Below are 18,143 nucleotides of genomic sequence, written 5' to 3'. Positions count from 1 at the left end.
AACCTGGGACCCTTCAGTCCACAGGCAGATGCCCTATCCACTGAGCCAAACCAGCTAGGGCCAGAATGGTTTTATTAATGTTAACATCTATATTAACATGAGTTTCTCTCTCTTTTTTTCTCTCTCAAGTTTCATATTGTCGAAAAGATAAAGATCAAAGGAAACAGCAGGCAATGTGGCGAGTTCCCTCTGACTTAAAGATGCTAAAAAGACTGAAAACTCAAATGGCTGAAGTTCGATGTATGAAGACTGATGTAAAGAATCCACTTTCAGAAATAAAAAGCAGCAATGCTCCTTCTGGAGACATGCAGACAAGCCTTTTTTCTGCTGACCAGGCAGCTCTGGCTGCATGTGGAACTGAAAACTCTGGCAGATTACAGGATTTGGGAATGGAGCTCTTGGCAAAGTCATCAGTTGCCAGTTGCTACATACGAAACTGTAAGTGAAAACGAGCCTGTTAGTGTCTTTTCTCCACATGTCATTTGGGAAGCTAGAGGACAGGTTATTTTCAGAGTAATAATACTTTAAAATCTCTCTTACAATGAATTGAGACTACAGATATATACCACCCTTTCTCCTATCTAAAACAGATTATATTTTTGTCCTGGCTGTTGTAGTCAATGGTTAGAGCATCAGCCTGAGCACCAAAGGGTCTCGGATTTGATTCCTGGCCCAGTTGGGGCATGTGCACAAGGCAACCAATTGATGTGTTTCTCTCACATTCATGTTTTTCTCTGCCCCTTCCTCCCTCCCTTTCACAATCTAAAAATCAATGGAAAAAATATCCTCCAGTGAGGATTAACAAAAAATAAAACAGACTATATTTTCAATTGTATAATAGAGCTAACTTTTCTTGATTGCTTATTCTGTACTGGGCAATAAATAACACAAAAACCTTAACCTTATGGATCTTGCATTCATGTATTTATATGGTGGGGATTGGACATTAAAATGTGTAAAGAAGTAAAGATAATTGTAGTTGATAAAAAGTAAAGAGTACTATAAAGGAAACAACAGAAGAGTGGGTGGAAAGAACAGGTGAGGAATGTGCTCCTTTAGTTAGGGTAGTCAGAGAAAGTCTGAGGAAGCAACATTTGAACTGTGACCTGAAGGTTAAGAAAGTGACAGCCATGCAAAGATCTGTTGGAAGTGTTGGAAGTGTTCTGGGTAAACAACAGAAAATGCAAAGTCACTGATAAAGGATTTGCTCTGCATATTTGAAGGCTCGAAGGAAGACCTTATGGCTGAATATGGTGAACACAGCACGGGGGAGAATATTAGGACATAAGCAGAGAGGTAGGAAGGATCTAGCTCAGGTAGGGTTTTTGGTAAGACCTCAATAAAGAGTTTTGTGTTTTATTCTGGTTTTAGGAGGAAGTCTTTAAAGAATAGGTATCAGGGAGTATTTATTATCTGATTTACCTTTTACAAAGATTACTTTGCTTGTTGGGTAGAGAAGGAACTGAAAAGGGTTGAGAGTGGAAATGGAGTCAGTCCTTGTGGTGTCGTGACAAAAGCGTTTTTGGGGAGGGCATGAGAGCATGAGGTCTGGTGGTAAGATTTATTAGGGTGGAAATAGAAGGCTGCCCCAGGTTCCCAGTGCCTCATCTCTTCCTGTCATGGAAGAAGTCCAGCCAGAAGTTCTGTGCTGTGCCTTAGCAATAATAGAATTTTTGTAATGTTTTTCAACTCTATTTAGAAATCCCTTTAGTTTTTTTATTCTCAAGTTTAAAATACGTTGTATGTTCCAATGAGTAGTTTTATTTTTAAAAAATAATTTTTATTGCTTTCAAAGAGGAAGGGGGAGAGAGGGAGAGAGAGAGAGAGAGAGAAAGGAGAGAGAGAAAGAAACATTAATGATGAGAATCATTGATTAGCTGCCTCCTGCACGTCCCCCACTAGGGACCAAGCCTGAAACCTGGGCATAAGCCCTGACCAGGAAATAATCCCTCCTGGTTCATAGGTTGATGCTCAACCACTGAGCCTCACTAGCCAGGCTTATTGTTTTACAATAGGAACTGTGAGTGCTCCATTCAAGATGGTTTGGGGGTGTAATGGATCTTGTGCATTTTCATGTGAATTTTATAATTGGTTTGTCAGTTTCAGCCATTAGGAAAAAAAAAGATAGCTAGAGGTTTTATTGGGATTGTGTTGAAATCTGTAGATCAAGTTTGAGGGTACTGCCATATTAACAGTATTAAGTCTCCCAATCAGTGAACACAATATTTTCCTATCTTTTTTTTTTCTTTCTTTCAACAATGTGTGATAGTTTTCAGTGTACAAGTCTTACATTACTTTGCTTAATTTTTTCCTCTGTTTTCTACTTGATGCTCTTGCAAAATGGAATTGTTTTTTACATTTCATTCTCAGATTGTTGGATTAAAACACAATTGATTATTGGTTTTATATGGTTCTACTTTGCTGAACCTGTTTATTACCTTTTAATGCATCTATTCTCTTAAAAAATTTAATTCTTTTTATAGCTTCTTGAGTCTCTGCATGTTAGGCCACTTAGTATCAGTTTTTTCTAATTCATTTTAAGGCCATCCATTTCTGCTAATTACTGATTTAGCCACAAACATCTTAAAGCATTATAATTGTGGTTCATTTCTAATTAAGCATTTTCTTTCCAAACCAGTAATATTTTACCATTTCCAAGTGTTTACCGATTATATTTTTATTGTTAATACTAGTTTAATTACATGGAGATTAGAGTCTATGTCTGGTGTGATTTTTCTTTTGAAGTTTCTGACTTACTTATTTTTTTAGATTTGTAAGTAACACTGCTCCACAAGCAGCAGAGTAGGAGTGCTTTTGGAATAAAACCCCTAATAAACCAGTTGGGACCAAAGCATCCTCTGCTTTGTTTTGTTTATTTTTGACATAGTAGCTAGAATACCTTTCTTGCATGTTAAGATTAAACCTTTCTCTGACTGCCTAGGTAGTGAGTTTTGTGCTATTTTATCATATTCAGAAATGTTTTTAAATGTCTTTGCAGCCACAAATAAGAAGAGTAATTCACCCAAGCCAGCTCGGTCCAGTATAGCAGGTAGTCTATCACTTCGAAGAGCAGTAGACCCTGGGGAAAATACCTATTCAAGGGGAGACTGTCAACCTCTGTCTGAAGGTAAATTTGAAGAGTTCAAAATGTAATTTTCATGGGTAGAAGTCTGTTATTCAGAATTGATCTTACATATAGCTTTAGACTCTACCATAATGCTGAAACGTGATTCAAAACTTCCTTGATCTCACAACAGATTAATTAGAGCCATCAGTAAAAAAAAAATGCAGCCATTAGGTTGCATATTCTGGATGCCTTAATTTTAAACAGTTGGCATCAAAAAGATTACGATATATTTTAAAATTATTTTTGCATTTTCCTGTAGTTTAAAAATGTATGATAAGATCTGAAGTGGAAATCTGAGAGAGAACATTTTGTTTTCCTTTTATCTGAATATCCCCTTCCTTTTCTGTAGTTTCCCCAGGAAGCTCTCAGTCTGGGAGCAGGCACAGTTCTCCCCGAGCCTTGACACATGGCAGTTTCGGTGATATTCTGCCGAAATCTGAAGACCTGCAGAGTCAGGCTTTGGATTCAAATGCTATTGTGGTTGCAGTTATCAATGGCTTACCTGCTGTTGAGAAAAGGAGGAAGATGGTCACCTTGGGGTAAATTAAGTTTTTTGTTTATGAAATGAAATAATAGCTTCATAACGAACAAAATAAATTTCTAGTATGTTAATTTTTTAGCAGAGAGAACGTTCATTTGTTGTATTAAAGTGCAACTTTTAAAGTATCAGAAACCTGTCCTGACCAGTGTTGCTCAGTTGCTGCCCCCGTACCAAAGGGGCTCTGGTTCAATCCTTAGCCCCAGTTGGGATGCATGCTGGAGGCAACCAATCCATGTGACTTTCTCATATCAATGTCTCTCTCTCTCTCTCTGTCTCATTCTCTTTTCCTCTCCCTCTTTCCTACTCTCTCAAAATCAAAAAAAAATATCCTTGGGTGAGGATTTAAATTTTAAAAAAAGTATCTAAAACCTTACTTTTTTTTTCTTAATGGGATGATATAGTACCAGAAATTTAGTTTATGTTGGAGCTCATTTTCACTGAAGTTAGGATAATAATGGTGTGAAACCTTATATGACCTCTGCCTTCTGATATTTTTTTGTGTGTCAGCCATTTTTTTTGCCATCTGTGCCACACTTTTCAAAGACATCTTGCTGGGCTATATTGTACCTCATAGACCTTTTACACATACTTTGTGTGGAACAAAGCACTTCTGGAAATTTTATTTTAACACTTTTTTATTTCACCTTTCCTCTCCTCTTATAAAAGTGTTGTCAAAATTCATAGTTGGAATTTCCCAAAATGATATACGTAATAGCACTTTTATCTATCCCCTAGGAAACATAAGCTCAAACCCCAGCCATGTCAATTAAACTTCTATCCCCTCAAAAGATAGAGTGATTGTCTATGAATGTACCAGATGAGCTTTACATAATATCCATCTGCTGATCTATTTTATGGATATTTAAAAAATGGAATGGTTCTACTTTGGAGACTTTGAATTAAATTTAGAGAAATATTTACATCTCTTATGTACTAACTTCATACAGTTTTAAGATCTGGACAATTACCAAAACTAAAAGGATAGCTGATAGTTTAATTTTCTGTTTTGGCTCAAGTTGAAGCAATGGAAAGGTGTTGTAATCATTGGTGATTAACTTGTCCTCTCCATTAGTTAGCCTGATTTTATACATGTTCCTTTCACTTTGAAGCTACAACTAGCTTTTACATTTTATGATGGAGATATTTGTCTGCCTTTAGCCATAAACATTAAATGTATATCATTGTAGACTTTTTTCTAGACTGTAAAATTCTTTATAAGTGACTGGAGCTCTTAACCCTCATTTTAAAGTTAATTGTATCATCAGCTTGGGTCTTCTTTTCATTTCCTGATTTAAAGTAGTGTAAGCAAAAATTTTAAATAATAGTGGTTCAGAAAAGTAAACAAAAGAAAGACTATTAAGTGAAAATTTTCCCATTTTTGTCTTCCATCTGCTTAGTTTTCCCATCCCCTGCCCACGTACATTCCTGCTGTTAATTTTTTGTATATGACTAGAGGCCTGGTGCACGTACTCGTGCACGGGTGGGGTCCAGTCCAGCTGGCCCGCCGCGATTGGGGCCAATCTGGCCAGGCTGACTGGGGGGAGCGGCCATGAGTGTTTGGCAGTCCAGCCCCGCCCCTTGGTTTAACTCCTGGTCAAGGGGATAATTTGCATATTAGCCTTTTATTATATAGGATGTGTCTTCTCAGTTTTTATGCATATTTAAGCAACTGTGAGTAGCTTTTTTAATACAAAAGATGCATTTGTTTTCTTAATAATATATCGAAAAAGTTTTTCCATATTGCTGAGAAGATATTATTTTGGACTTCTGTTTTTTAATTGAAATTTTTCTTGTAGATTCCATGCAGTTAAAAGAAATAATACATAGAATCCTGTATTCCTTAGCGAGTTTCTCCTAATGATAACACTTTGTAAAACTAATACAATATCACAGCCATGATGTTGACACCGATGTAGTCCATTTTATAACCTTTGTAGTGAGTCCTCTAGTGAATTTTTTTTTTTTAATATATTTTATTGATTTTTTACAGAGAGGAAGGGAGAGAGATAGAGAGCCAGAAACATCGATGAGAGAGAAACATCGATCAGCTGCCTCCTGCACATCCCCCACTGGGGATGTGCCTGCAACCCAGGTACATGCCCTTGACCGGAATCAAACCCGGGACCCTTGAGTCCGCAGGCTGACGCTCCATCCACTGAGCCAAACTGGCTTCGGCCCTCTAGTGAATTTTTAAAAATAAACTTGAGCCCGGCCAATGTGGTTGAGTTTCGACCTATGAAGCAGGAGGTCATGGTTCGATTCTCGGTCAGGGTACACGCCCAGGTTGCAGGCTCAATCCCCAGTGTGGGGCGTGCAGCAGACAGCCGATCAATGATATTCTCTCATCATTGATGTTTCTATCTCTCCCTCTCCCTTCCTCTCTGAAATCAATAAAAATATATTTTGAAAAATAAACAAACTTGAAATTTACTATTAGACATGAGTGGCATATATCCTCAGTTTCAGGAGAAGAAAATATACAATTGTTAGTGAGTAGTTATAGAAAAATATCAAGCTGTTTTCTTCTTCTTTGAGGGCTAATGTTAAAGGAGGTCGTCTGGAAGGAATGCAAATGACTGACTTGGAAAATAATTCTGAAACTGGGGAATTACAGGCTATACTGCCTGAAGGAGCTTCAGCTGCCCCTGAGGAAGGTAAGGAATGACAAGTCATAATTAGGCAGGAGGTGGGAATAATGACCTTTTTTGGTGGTGGTGGTGGTGGTGGTGGTGGTGATTGGTTGGTTTAACCCTTTGTATACCATAGGCAAGTATAGACGCAATTAAATTCAAAATATCGTGGCATGTGGGGATGGTCTCCGTTTTGGATGTGTGGCAGTTAACTGGTTAATTAAAAAGTTATTGAGGCGCCCTAGCCAGTTTGGCTCAGTGGATAGAGTGTCGGTCTATAGACTGAAGGGTCCCAGGTTCGATTCCGTTCAAGGGCAAATGCCTGAGTTGCGGGCTTGATCCCAGTGGTGGGCGGGGGGTGGGGGGGGCATGCAGGAGGCAGCCGATCAATGATTCCCTCTCATCATTGATGTTTCTATCTATCTCTCCCTCTCTCTCTGAAATCAATAAAAGTATATTTAAAAAAAAAAAAAAAGCTGTTGAGGCAATATCTGATGTCCTTAATCTAAACACAACATCTATTGTGCCACTGAATTTTATTTACTAGGTCATTAAGCAAAGGGGAAGACAAAATGGATACTTGATTACATTAAAGGACATGTCTTACTAGACATTTACAGGAGGGGAAAATTTATAGATAGTTTATCTGCTTATTCAGTTAATATATTAAGCCACCTACATGACAGTCATTGAGTTTTTGTTAGATAATGCAAAGATGAAATTAAATATATTCAGTCTTATGGGGGAGACATGCAAAACAGTAATTAGAATATTAAGTGTTAATCCTTCATCTTTTTTTTTTAATTAAATCTTTATTTTTCAGATTATTGCAGTTGTTCCTCTTTTTTTCCCCCATAGCTCCCCTCCACCCAATTCCCACCCCACCCTCTGCCCTTACCGCCCCCCCCCACTGTCCTCATCCATAGGTGTACGATTTTTGTCCAGTCTCTTCCTGCACCCTCCACACCCATTTCCCTCCAAGAAATGTCAGTCCACTCCCTTTGTATGCCCCCGATTCTATTATATTCACCAGTTTATTCTGTTCATCAGATTATTTATTACCTTGATTTTTAGATTCACTTGTTGATAGATATGTATTTGTTGTTCATAATTTTTATCTTTACCTTTTTCTTCTTCCTCTTCTTAAAGAATACCTTTCAGCATTTCATATAATACTGGTTTGGTGGTGATGAACTCCTTTAGCTTTTTCTTATCGGTGAATCTCTTTATCTGACCTTCAGTTCTGAATGATAGCTTTGCTGGATAAAGTAATCTTGGTTGTAGGTTCTTGGTATTCATCACTTTGAATATTTCTTGCCACTCTCTTCTGGCCTGCATAGTTTCTGTTGAGAAATCAGCTGACAGTCGTATGGGTATTCCCTTGTAGGGAACTGACTTTCTTTTTCTTGCTGCTTTTAAGATTCTCTCTTTGTCTTTTGCTCTTGGCATTTTAATTATGATGTGTCTTGGTGTGGTCCTCTTTGGATTCCTTTTGTTTGGGGTTCTCTGCGCTTCCTGGACTTGTAAGTCTATTTCTTTCACCAGGTAGGGGAAGTTTTCTGTCATTATTTCTTCAAATAGGTTTTCAATATCTTGCCCTCTCTCTTCTTCTGGCACTCCTATAATTCGGATGTTGGTTCACTTGAAGTTGTCCCAGAGGCTCCTTACACTATCTTCATATTTTCGGATTCTTTTTTCTTTTTGTTTTTCCGGTTGGGTTTTTATTTTGCTTCTTCGTATTTCGAATCTTTGACTTGATTCTTGTGATCCTCTAGTCTGATGTTGGATCTCTCTATAATATTCTTTATTTCAATCAGTGTATGCTTAATTTCTAGTTGGTCCTTTTTCATATCCTTGAGGATCTCACTAGATTTCTTGAGGGTCTCACTAAATTTATCGGCGGTTTCTAGAAAATTCTTGAAAAACCTCATAAGTTTGGTTTTGAACTCTATATCCAGTAGTTTGCTTTCCTCCATTTCTGTCATTTGTGACCTGTTTCTTTGTCTCCGCATTTTGGCTGCTTCATTGTGTTGATAAGGTGGCTTTCTGTGCTAGGTGTCCTATAGGGCCCAGTGGCTCAGCCTCCCCAATCACCTGAGGTGGACACTCGTGGTGCACCCCTTTGTGGGCTGTGTGCACAGTCTTGTAGTTAAGCCTTGATTGTAGTTGGTATCACTGGGAGGAATTGACCTCCAGGCCAATTGGCTGTGAGAATCAGCTGTGTCTATGGTGGGAGAACTTCTGTGCTGGAGACACCCTTATGGGGCAAGACTTGCTTCAGTGGGGCTTTGGTGCTCAGAGTCTGCCCCCTGAGTGTGTCCCTTATGATTCTGAGGAGTTGTAATCTGGATGGTCCCACTCTGACCACTGGGTACACTGGCACTTGGATCTCTAAGGAGGTGCTAATTTAGCCTCTGCCTGAAGCTACCCAGCAGGAGCTACGGAAAGATCTGTAGATTCCTCTTCCTTGTTTGGGGTTTGGAGGTGCCCAGATGAGGCCAATCTGTGAAGCAGTGCAAGCTGCTGTGGGGCCTTGGGCCTTCTTTTGGATGTGCTGGGTCTCTGACCCAGCTGCAGTTTGTTAGGTAATTTTAGATTGCAAAGGGCCAGGTCATTCATATGCAAAAGCCTCTGCACACAGCTTGGGTGGGTGGGGTCTCAGGGAATCAACAGGGCGGAGCAAACAGCTATGGCTGATCCTCAGTCCTGCCCTAAGAGGCCCCGGGTCTCAGTGTCCCTCGGAAATCGCTGCAAGCACCTCTGGGAGAAAGCCGCCCTCGAGTTCCGTCCGCTGCCAGACAGTCCAGTTTCTCCCCATATGAGTCTGGGTCCCTGGAGGCTCACCTGGAACTGGAGTTCAGAGCAGGAGCATGTGACTCCCTCCCAATTGAAAAAGACAACTGCGTCTTCAGTTGCCAGCCCTTTCCGCGTGCGCCTCCGTACCTCTGCACTTTACTTTCCTCTAAGTCTCAGGGTGCTTTTCTCTTTCCTTCTAGTTGTAGAATTTCCACTCAGCCAGCCTTCCTGTGGTTCTGGATGATGTCCGTTTTGTCTTTTAGTTGTATTTTTGAAGTGGTTGTGCGAGGCAGCAATTTCAGGTGTTTACCTATGCCGCCATCTTGGTTTCCCCCCCAATCCTTCATCTTTTAAAGTGAGTCTTGATTAACGTTTGTACTGCTTTGCTCTTGTAGAAGTATTCCATACTTTAACCATTTTTTAAAAAAAAACCCTGCAAATTCATTTTCAGTTACATTTCTAGTATTCTACATGTTCTTTCAGGTTCCTCATTCTTTATGTAAAAGTATAGACGACATTTTGTAATGTGGAAGGTGTTTGAAACAGGGCTTATGTGTATTGCCCTTGCTGTGTTCTTTTTATGTTAGCAGAACCATGAGTCAACTTCATTAATATTTGATATTGAAAATTTTAAAAATCTCAGTAAAACTGCCACCTTCCACCTCTGCACTTATTTTAATTTCAGTGATTGATGAGTTGTAGCTAATGCATACAGGTGCCAGCACACTGGCTACCCTGTGAGAGGGCATGTGGTTGGTGGCATTTTCAAGGTTTTCAGTGAAAGAACATTCAACATTTTGGTCTTCCTTCTTAGTTGGTATTCCTGTGGTGTGAGCAGCATTATTTCAGTAGAAGAAATTAAATGGAAAGGATTTTAAAAGTGAAGTGTTGATTGTTAAAACATTAAGAAAGAAATATTATGATCGTTCTTTATTTAAAGGATCTGTAGTTGTTTATTTGCCGATATTTATATATATGATTATGAACTATAGTGTCTTAAATTACTACAGCATGTACTGGAATTCCTTTTATTAATGCAGCATTTATGACAAATACTTCTAATTTGCCTGGCATTGCATATGATGCTGATAATTTCTGAACCTACTAGTTCAGGGTTTCTCTACTTTGGCACTATTGACATTTTGGACCAGGTGATCTTTGTTGTAGGAGGCTGCCTTGTGCATTGTAGAATGTTTAGCTGCATCCTGTTTTTACCCACTAGGTTTCAGTACTACCTCCTCCGAGTTGCAGTAACCAAAAATGTTCAGACATTGCCAGATGTCTCCATGGAGGCAGTCATCCCCAGTTGAGAGCCACTGGTTCAGTTGAATGACTCAACCAGGGATGACCACTCCTTGAGAATTACTTGCCTGCCTCACCAGCATGGCTCAGTGGTTGAGCGTCGACCTATAAACTAGGAGGTCATGGTTTGATTCCCAGTCAGGGCACATGCCCAGGTTGCAGGCGCAATCCCCAGTGTGAGGTATACAGGAGACAGTCTATCAGTGATTCTCTCTCATCATGTTTCTATCTCTCCCTCTCTCTTCCATTTTGAAATCAATTAAAAATATATATATTTTTTTAAATTACTTGCCAGAGTGGTTCCTGATTACAAATGGGAGCAGGTTATAGCTCTCCAGTATACTGGATATACAGGGGTTGGCAAACATAGGTTTATAGTTGTTCAAAAAGGAAAAATAAGGAATACAAGAATCTACACTAATAAAAGACAAACATGCAAATTGACCGTACCTTCACCATGCCTTAAGCCATGCCCACCAGCCAGTCAGAGTGACTATATGCAAATTAACCCAACCAAGATGGCAGCCGGTAGCCACGGAGCTGGAGTGAGCAGGCAGCTTGGTTGCCCCTGGCAATGGAGGAAACCAAGCTTCCCTCCCTCCCGCCCTGGCCGGCTCTGAGCTCCTCTCAAGGCTACAAAGTTTCAATTATAGAAAGTAAATAAATCCCAGAATAAAAAAGAAAAAGAAAAAAAGGAGAGGCTGGAAGCTTCCGTCACCGGGGGGATTGGCCAGCCTGAAAACAGCCATCAGCCCCTCACCAAGGCTGGCCAGGCACCCCAGTGGGGACCCCCCACCCTAAAGGGGGTGTGGCCAGCCTGCAAACAGCCATCAGCCCCTCACCCAGACTGACCAGGCACCCCAGTGGGGACTCACACCCTGAAGGGGGTGTGACCAGCCTGCAAACACCCATCAGCTCCTCACCCAGGCTGGCCAGGCACCCCAACGGGACCCCCACCCTGATCCGGGACACCCTTCAGGGCAAACCAGCCAGCCCCCACCCATGAACCAGGTCTCTATCCTATATAATAAAAGGGTAATATACAAACTGAGCCTAACAGCAGAACAATTGGGAATGACTGGTCACTGTGACACACACTGACCACCAGGGGGCAGACTCTCAATGCAGGAGCTGCCCGTTGGTGTTCAGTGAGCTCCCATGGGGAGTTCTGCTCAGCCACAAACCAGGCTGCCGGCTGCCAGTACAGTGGTGGTGGTGGGAGCCTCTCCCGCCTTCTCAGCAGCACTAAGGATGTCTGACTGCAGCTTAGGCCTGCTCCCGCTGGCAAGTGGACATCCCCCGAGGGCTCCCGGGCTGCCAGAGGTATGTCTGATTTCCAACTTAGGCCCAATCCCCCGGTGAGCGGGCCTAAGCCAGCAGGTGGTCATCCCCCAAGGGGTCCCAGACTGCGAGAGGGCATGGGCCGGGCTGAGGGGACCCCTCCCCCCCCAGTGCACAAATTTTTGTGCACCGGGCCTCTAGTTAATAATAATACAAGAAAATTCCATGTTTTGCATACCCACAACTGTAAGTCTACTTTTCCTCACCCCTATGTGTGTGGGTGGTGGGAGGGAGGCAAGGAGAGCAATTGAAACAACTGGGTCAGTTTCAAAGAATCCGGTTAATAGCCTATCCTATATAATAAAGAGGTAATATGCAAATTAACCCTCACGTCCTCACAAGGTGGCTGCCTATGAATGACCAGGTCGGCAGGGGGGTTAGTGAGGGATGACTGAACAGCAGGCTGCGTGGGACAACCAGGGTGGCGTGGGGGCCGTGAGGGGCAACCAGGCTGGCAAGGATGGGGAGGGGCAGTTGAGGCTGACCAGGCCAGCAGGGGGAGCAGTTGGGAGCGACCAGGCCAGCAGAGGGAGGCACTTAGGGGCGACCAGGCTGGCAGAGGGGGGCAGTTGGGGGTGACCAGGCCAGCAGGGGGGGCCAGTTAGGTGGGACCAGGCAGGCAGGCAGGCAGGTGAGCGATTAGGAGCCAGTGGTCCAGGATTGTGAGAAGGGATGTATGACCAAGGGGTCCCGGATTGGAAAGGGTGCAGGCTGACCTGAGGGGACCCCCACCCTCTCCCTCCTCCCCCCCCCCCCCATGCACGAATTTCGTGCACCAGGCCTTTAGTTATAATATAAAATGATGAGTGGTTTGGCTCAGTGGATAGAGTGTCAGCCTGTGGACTGAAGGTCCTGGGTTTGATTCCAGTCAAGGGCACATGCCCAGGTTGTGGGCTCGATCCCCAGTATTGGGGTGTGCAGGAGGCAGCCAATCAATGATTCTCATTTATTGATGTTTCTATCTCTTTCTTCCTCTACCTTCCTCTCTGAAATCAATAAAAATATATTTAAAAAAAAAAGATGAGTGCTGTAATAGGGTATATAGGGAGCTCAAAGAACAAATATGTAATAATAAAAATAATTGGTAATATTTACTAAGTAGTCAGTGTTACTCAGTAACACATTTTCTTTTATGTAAGGAATCTTATGATATAAAGCACCTAAAACTCAGTAGAAAAGTTGTTGTTAACGTGCAGATCAACAGTGCCCCAGAAGTACACCCTTGCATTTGTCAGTTTACCACTAGCGTCTCAGGATAGGCAGTGAGAAGGAGACTAAGTGATGAGGCTGGAAGGAGGGAGCACAGTGGACAAAAGGAGCTCCTGTCTTTTGGAATTTGCTTTGTTTGTGAGAGGGGAATGGGGCCTTACTGCTGTGAGTATTTTATCATCGGCAGGAGCCTATTCTCAAAAAACCTTTATTTTTCACACTGGTAAACCTTGGTGGAAAGTTCAGTGTGTTTCTCTTGTATCCATGCTTAAGAACAACAAGGCTCTATTGGAGCCAAATACCTAAGAGAAAATTTTCTTTGTCAGTTTGCTGTGGGTTGGCTCTCTCTTTTTTTCTTCCTCCACTGCCACCTTTTCTCCCCATCTCACTTTCTCAAGCTGTCTAAAGAAGCTTTAAAAAAAAGTATTATTTGTATTTACTAGGTAAGAATTCGGGAGTACCGAAGTGGTCTCTTAAAGTTCTTGAGTGTCAGTAAAATTTGACTTTTCTTACACATGACATGTATCAACCAGCCTTTTCTTTCTAATCTGGACCATATGAGAAAAGCTTGTATTAATCTTATGCTTAATGGCTTAATGCTGAAAAGCTTGACTCTCCCCTTCTTTCCCCCAGTTGATACCCTACAGCGGGGTTGGGGAACTTCCGCCCCACGGGCCGTATGAGGCTTGTGAAATCATTTGGTCTGGCCTTGCCAAGGCATTAGGGGTGAGTTAATTAAATGTTTGACCAAATATAGCAGGCTGATTTTTAAGTTGATTATTTTGTATGGCCCTCGAATGATGTTATAAATATCCAAATGGCCCTAGCAGAATAAGGGTGCCTCACCCCTGCTCTACAGGATGCCTGTGGGTAGACCAGATTCTTTCTTGGTTTGTCTAAAACTGGGAACTGTGCTCTGCTTAAGTTCCTATAAAGTGGCACAGATAGATCCCTTTCGGTGAAGACATGGTATCAAAACACCCATTCCAGAGCAGAGCTGTGGCACACTTGGTACAGACCGCACTGGCAGCCTATCTAAGGGGAATACAAAGCGATGCTCCAAAATCAATATTTTGGAATATTGACTAAGAACCTTTAACAAATTACAAAATCTCAAACTAGCTTGCTTAAACAGTATGAAAGATTTACTCTTATAATAACAAGAAGTTTCGCCTAATTCTGATAAGGCAGTTTAAGGGTTGGAAAATGTAGCCACTCACTGTCATATTTTATTCTGCCACTCAGTGAGTTGGCTCAGCTCCCCTCAGGATGACAAGTTGGTTGCTGCAGTTCTAAACTTTATATAGAGTCAACACATTCTGGGAGTAAGGAAGGATTATTTCTGTGTGTCTCTATCAACAAGGAAAGCCTTTCTCAGAGGACCTCAACAACATCCTAATTTCCTCTTATATCTCAATCACTGGCAAGAAAAGGAAACTTGGCAAAGTTTAAACATTTGGTTCCCTCTGTGGCCCATTTTACATGGTAATGTGAAACAATATTGGGGTTCTGTTAGAAAGGAAGAAGACGGGTGAAGCATAAGTTTTTGGTATACCAAGTGGTTAATGTATTTTCCAAGCATCAGAAATTTGAGCGCCCGTTAGAGGAGTTACAACTCGAAAGTTGGCTTTGGACAATACTGTGCATAAGGGTGCTCAAAAAGTGTGGTAGGCGCTCGATGTAGAAATACCCTGTTTCAAATTTTTTCCACACTAGCATCTCTAAAACATCTTATGTTTAATGGTACCTTATTATTACTATCAGTAACAGCCAGTTGCGTGAAAACCTGTTGACACCTTCTAGTGAGATCAAGAAAGGTCCAGTACTCAAATTTCTTAGAATAGATGAAACATCACTAGTTTGCTTTAATTATTACTGCTTAATGCAGTGGGTAGGTAGACTGCAGTATATGGGGCAAGGCATAGCAGATAGCTTGAGGCCTGTTGCTGGATAGAGGCTAGTCTCATTTCAAAAAAATGAAAATATTTGAAAGTGTTTGCTCTCTCTCAGTTACTGATGGTAATAAGTTGTACAGGACCTTTTGACCTAGTAGTCCAGCTATTAAATGGTAGAGGTCAAGAGACTAATTTTAATTTGTCTTTCTCGTTATATTTACAAAGCTAGGGCACTTCCACATCTTAAGACTTGATAAGAGACCAGTAGTAGTTTTTTCATGCAGTATTTCTAGGAAAAATGTATGTTTTCCTGAATCCTGAGAAAAATGATTCAAATAAAAACATGGAAAAGTTACTCTAATTCTCCTGTTACAATTCATTTAACAATCAATACAGAAACATGACTGGTTTGAAGAAATCCAATTACAGCAAGTTGAAAGTAGAAACTGAAAATGTTGATACCTGGAATCAAAGGTTAAGATAAACAGGAGCACCTGGGAAAGAAGTGATCACAAGCAAATCAGTTCTGGTTAATATAGCTTTGTCATTTTATAAGTGTGCATGGCCTTGTCAGCTGCTGTGTAAATATTCATGGGTTTATACTATACAGGAATCTTATGAGTAGTGTTATAAGAAATAGGTGTTTGGGAAACAAAATAATTGTTTTAATTGGCATTTTCCACCTATGATTCTATATGCAGTACTATAAACCTTGCTAAAATTTCTAAACGTTACATTATTTGAATACTATCCAGGAATATTCACTGTAGCCTACACTTCTTAGAAGTACTACAAATTAAACAGTTTTTTAAATAAAGAGTTTGAAAAATGTTGTAATGTTGTAAGTATTTAAAGAATAAGTTATGTTTTTGGGAAATCCAGAGAATTTCAGTTGGTGCATCCTGAAGGTTATTATCTGTTAGAAATTCTGAAACACCAGTTCCAAGAGGTAAAATTTGTGTCTAAATTTCAAGAACTGGGTTTTATTGTTTTCAGAACAGTTCCAGGAAAGGCCACAAGGTGGTGGTGGTGTTGCTTCATGGAAGTGGTGGTTTGGTCTCTAAACAGTCACTGTTCACTTTCTAGAGCAGGAAGTAATTTTTTCTCTCCTTTTCTTTGCTAAAGAGATTTCAGCCCAGCCAGTGTAGCTCAGTGATTAAGTGTTGTTGACCTATGAACCAGGAGGTCACGGTTGGATTCTGGGTCAGGGCACATGCTGGGGTTACGGACTTCATCCTGATGGGGGAGCACACAGGTGTCGGCTGATCAATGATTCTCTCTCATCATCGATGTTTCTCTCTCTTCCACTCTCTGAAATCAATAAAAACATTTTAAAAAATAAATCAATAAAAACATACTTTAAAAACGAGATTTCAGAGATATCCATACATTGCCTGTGTCTTCTAAATAGTTAAGGGAGAAATAATATTATTATAATAAAAGCATAATATGCTAATTAGACCTGCCTTCGAGCCAGGGCTGCGAGAGGGAAGCTGGTGTAGGCAGCCAGGGTGAAGGAATGCCTACTCTTGCATGGATTTTGTGCATCGGGCCTCTAGTACTACATGAACTCTTGAAAACAGAAGGGGAAGAGTTCACCAGTGAAGCCATCTGTAGCTACAGTTTCTTTGTTGGAAGGTGGTTTTTTGTTGTTTTTGGTTGTTTGCTTTTTACTGCAAATTGTATTTCTTTAGTAGTTAAAATACCCATTCAGGTTATCTATATTTTTATCTGAATGAACTTTGGTAGTTTGTGTCTGAATCAAAGAATTTGTCCTTTCCATCCATGTTCTTGATTTCATGCGCATTAAGTTGTTTCTATTCGCTTATTGTCCTTTTAATGTCTGTAGGATCTGTAGTGATGTCCCCTCTTCTATTCCTGATACTGGATTTTGTTTGCTATTTTTAAAGTCTCTTTAGAAGCTTTTTCAATTACTTTTCTGATAATTTTATTTCTGTTCTTTATTTTTCTCCCTTTGGGTTTATGTGTTCCCTTTTCTAGTTTCTTAAAGTGGGTACTTTGATCATTAATTTGAGACCTTTTTCTCTTTTCTAATAAAAGCCGTTAATGCTGTAACTTTCCCTTTAAACACTGCTATAGCCACATTCCAGAGCTCTTGGTAGTTATATTTTAATTTTCATTCTATTCAGAATATTTTTCATTAATCCTGGGAAATTCACAGCCACTTTCTCCTAATATATTATCCCTCTCCTTTGTTATTTTTGCTATCTCTGTGGCAGTATGTTTGAAACATTCCCTTTTATCCCCTTGTTTCTTAAACCTCTGTTTTATAATTTTCATCTCATTTTTCTTCGGTGTATGGGTAATTTCCTCAGTTCTGTCTTTAAGCTTGCAACCTGTTTTTCAACTTTCTAAATTCATCTATTAATATTTTAATTTTAAAATGACTATATCTTTCATTTCTAGAAGTACTTAGTAATTTAAAAAGTACCCTTTTGTTTTTCACATTAGTCTTTTACAAGTTATTTCATGATAGTGAAAGATTCATGGTATTGTTCTGTCTGTGTATCTGCTTGACTCTTCAGGTGGATTGTAATGTTGTAATCCACATTGTTTGTTTGTTTTGTAAATTTTGATTGGAACACAACTTTTTGAGACTCCCAACCCTACCCTTGAAGAATTCTTTATTTTCTTTTTTCTATGATAATTTTGTACCTGGATTGTGGAAGCATTCCTCCAGTGAGGTTTTTAACAAGTTTCAAGAGTGTTCATGAGCATTTTTACATCTACTTTGAAGTTCTTTGTTATATAATTTCAACATCTCTGTCATCTCAGCATTGATGTTTGTTGATTATCTTTTTCTGGTTCTTCATTTGCTGAGGTAATTTTGGATTGTATCCTGGGCATTTTTAATATGATTTTATGAGACTCAGAGTCTTGTTTAAATCTGCCAATTTGGTGGTACTTCAAATTCTGGTCTACACCAATATGCTTGTTTCTATTTACTTTTCAGAGTCCTTAAATAGCGGCTTCATGCATTCTGTCCACATTTATAGTTCCATTCAGTGGGAAAGACTGGATGGGATGTGCTTACTCCCTTTACCTAGAGCCTTCCCTTCAAAGGATTTTGCATTTGCTTTGTTCAAATAACCCTAGCTGCTAGCCAATTTTTATGTTAATTTCCTTATCTTTGAACCTTTAAATCCCAAACCTAAGTTGTTTAAGTACACAGGCTTTAGTTTGAATTCTTATATGAACTGAGCCTAGCAAAAACAGACAAAATTCCCTGCTGTCTTTCTATGCCAGTCGGCAGAGTTTTGGTCTCAGTATCGACTCCCTTC

General features: G+C 40.3%; 1 protein-coding gene across 1 annotated transcript in view; it reads left to right on the top strand.

Moving 5' to 3' along the window:
• TRIM37 (tripartite motif containing 37) overlaps positions 1–18,143 on the top strand; it is an 81,610-nt gene that overhangs the window by 54,024 nt on the left and 9,443 nt on the right. Inside the window, exons 19-22 of the mRNA XM_081108767.1 lie at positions 130–438; positions 2,999–3,127; positions 3,477–3,666; positions 6,204–6,322. Coding sequence (XP_080964893.1) covers positions 130–438; positions 2,999–3,127; positions 3,477–3,666; positions 6,204–6,322 — 747 coding nt within the window. The remainder of the gene's footprint in view (positions 1–129; positions 439–2,998; positions 3,128–3,476; positions 3,667–6,203; positions 6,323–18,143) is intronic.

Source organism: Myotis nattereri (genome assembly GCF_964212035.1).
Source record: "Myotis nattereri genome assembly, chromosome: 16".
Taxonomy (NCBI): Eukaryota; Metazoa; Chordata; class Mammalia; order Chiroptera; family Vespertilionidae; genus Myotis; species Myotis nattereri.
The sequence above is the reverse complement of the archived record's forward strand: the minus strand, read 5'-3'. Positions and strand labels throughout refer to the sequence as shown.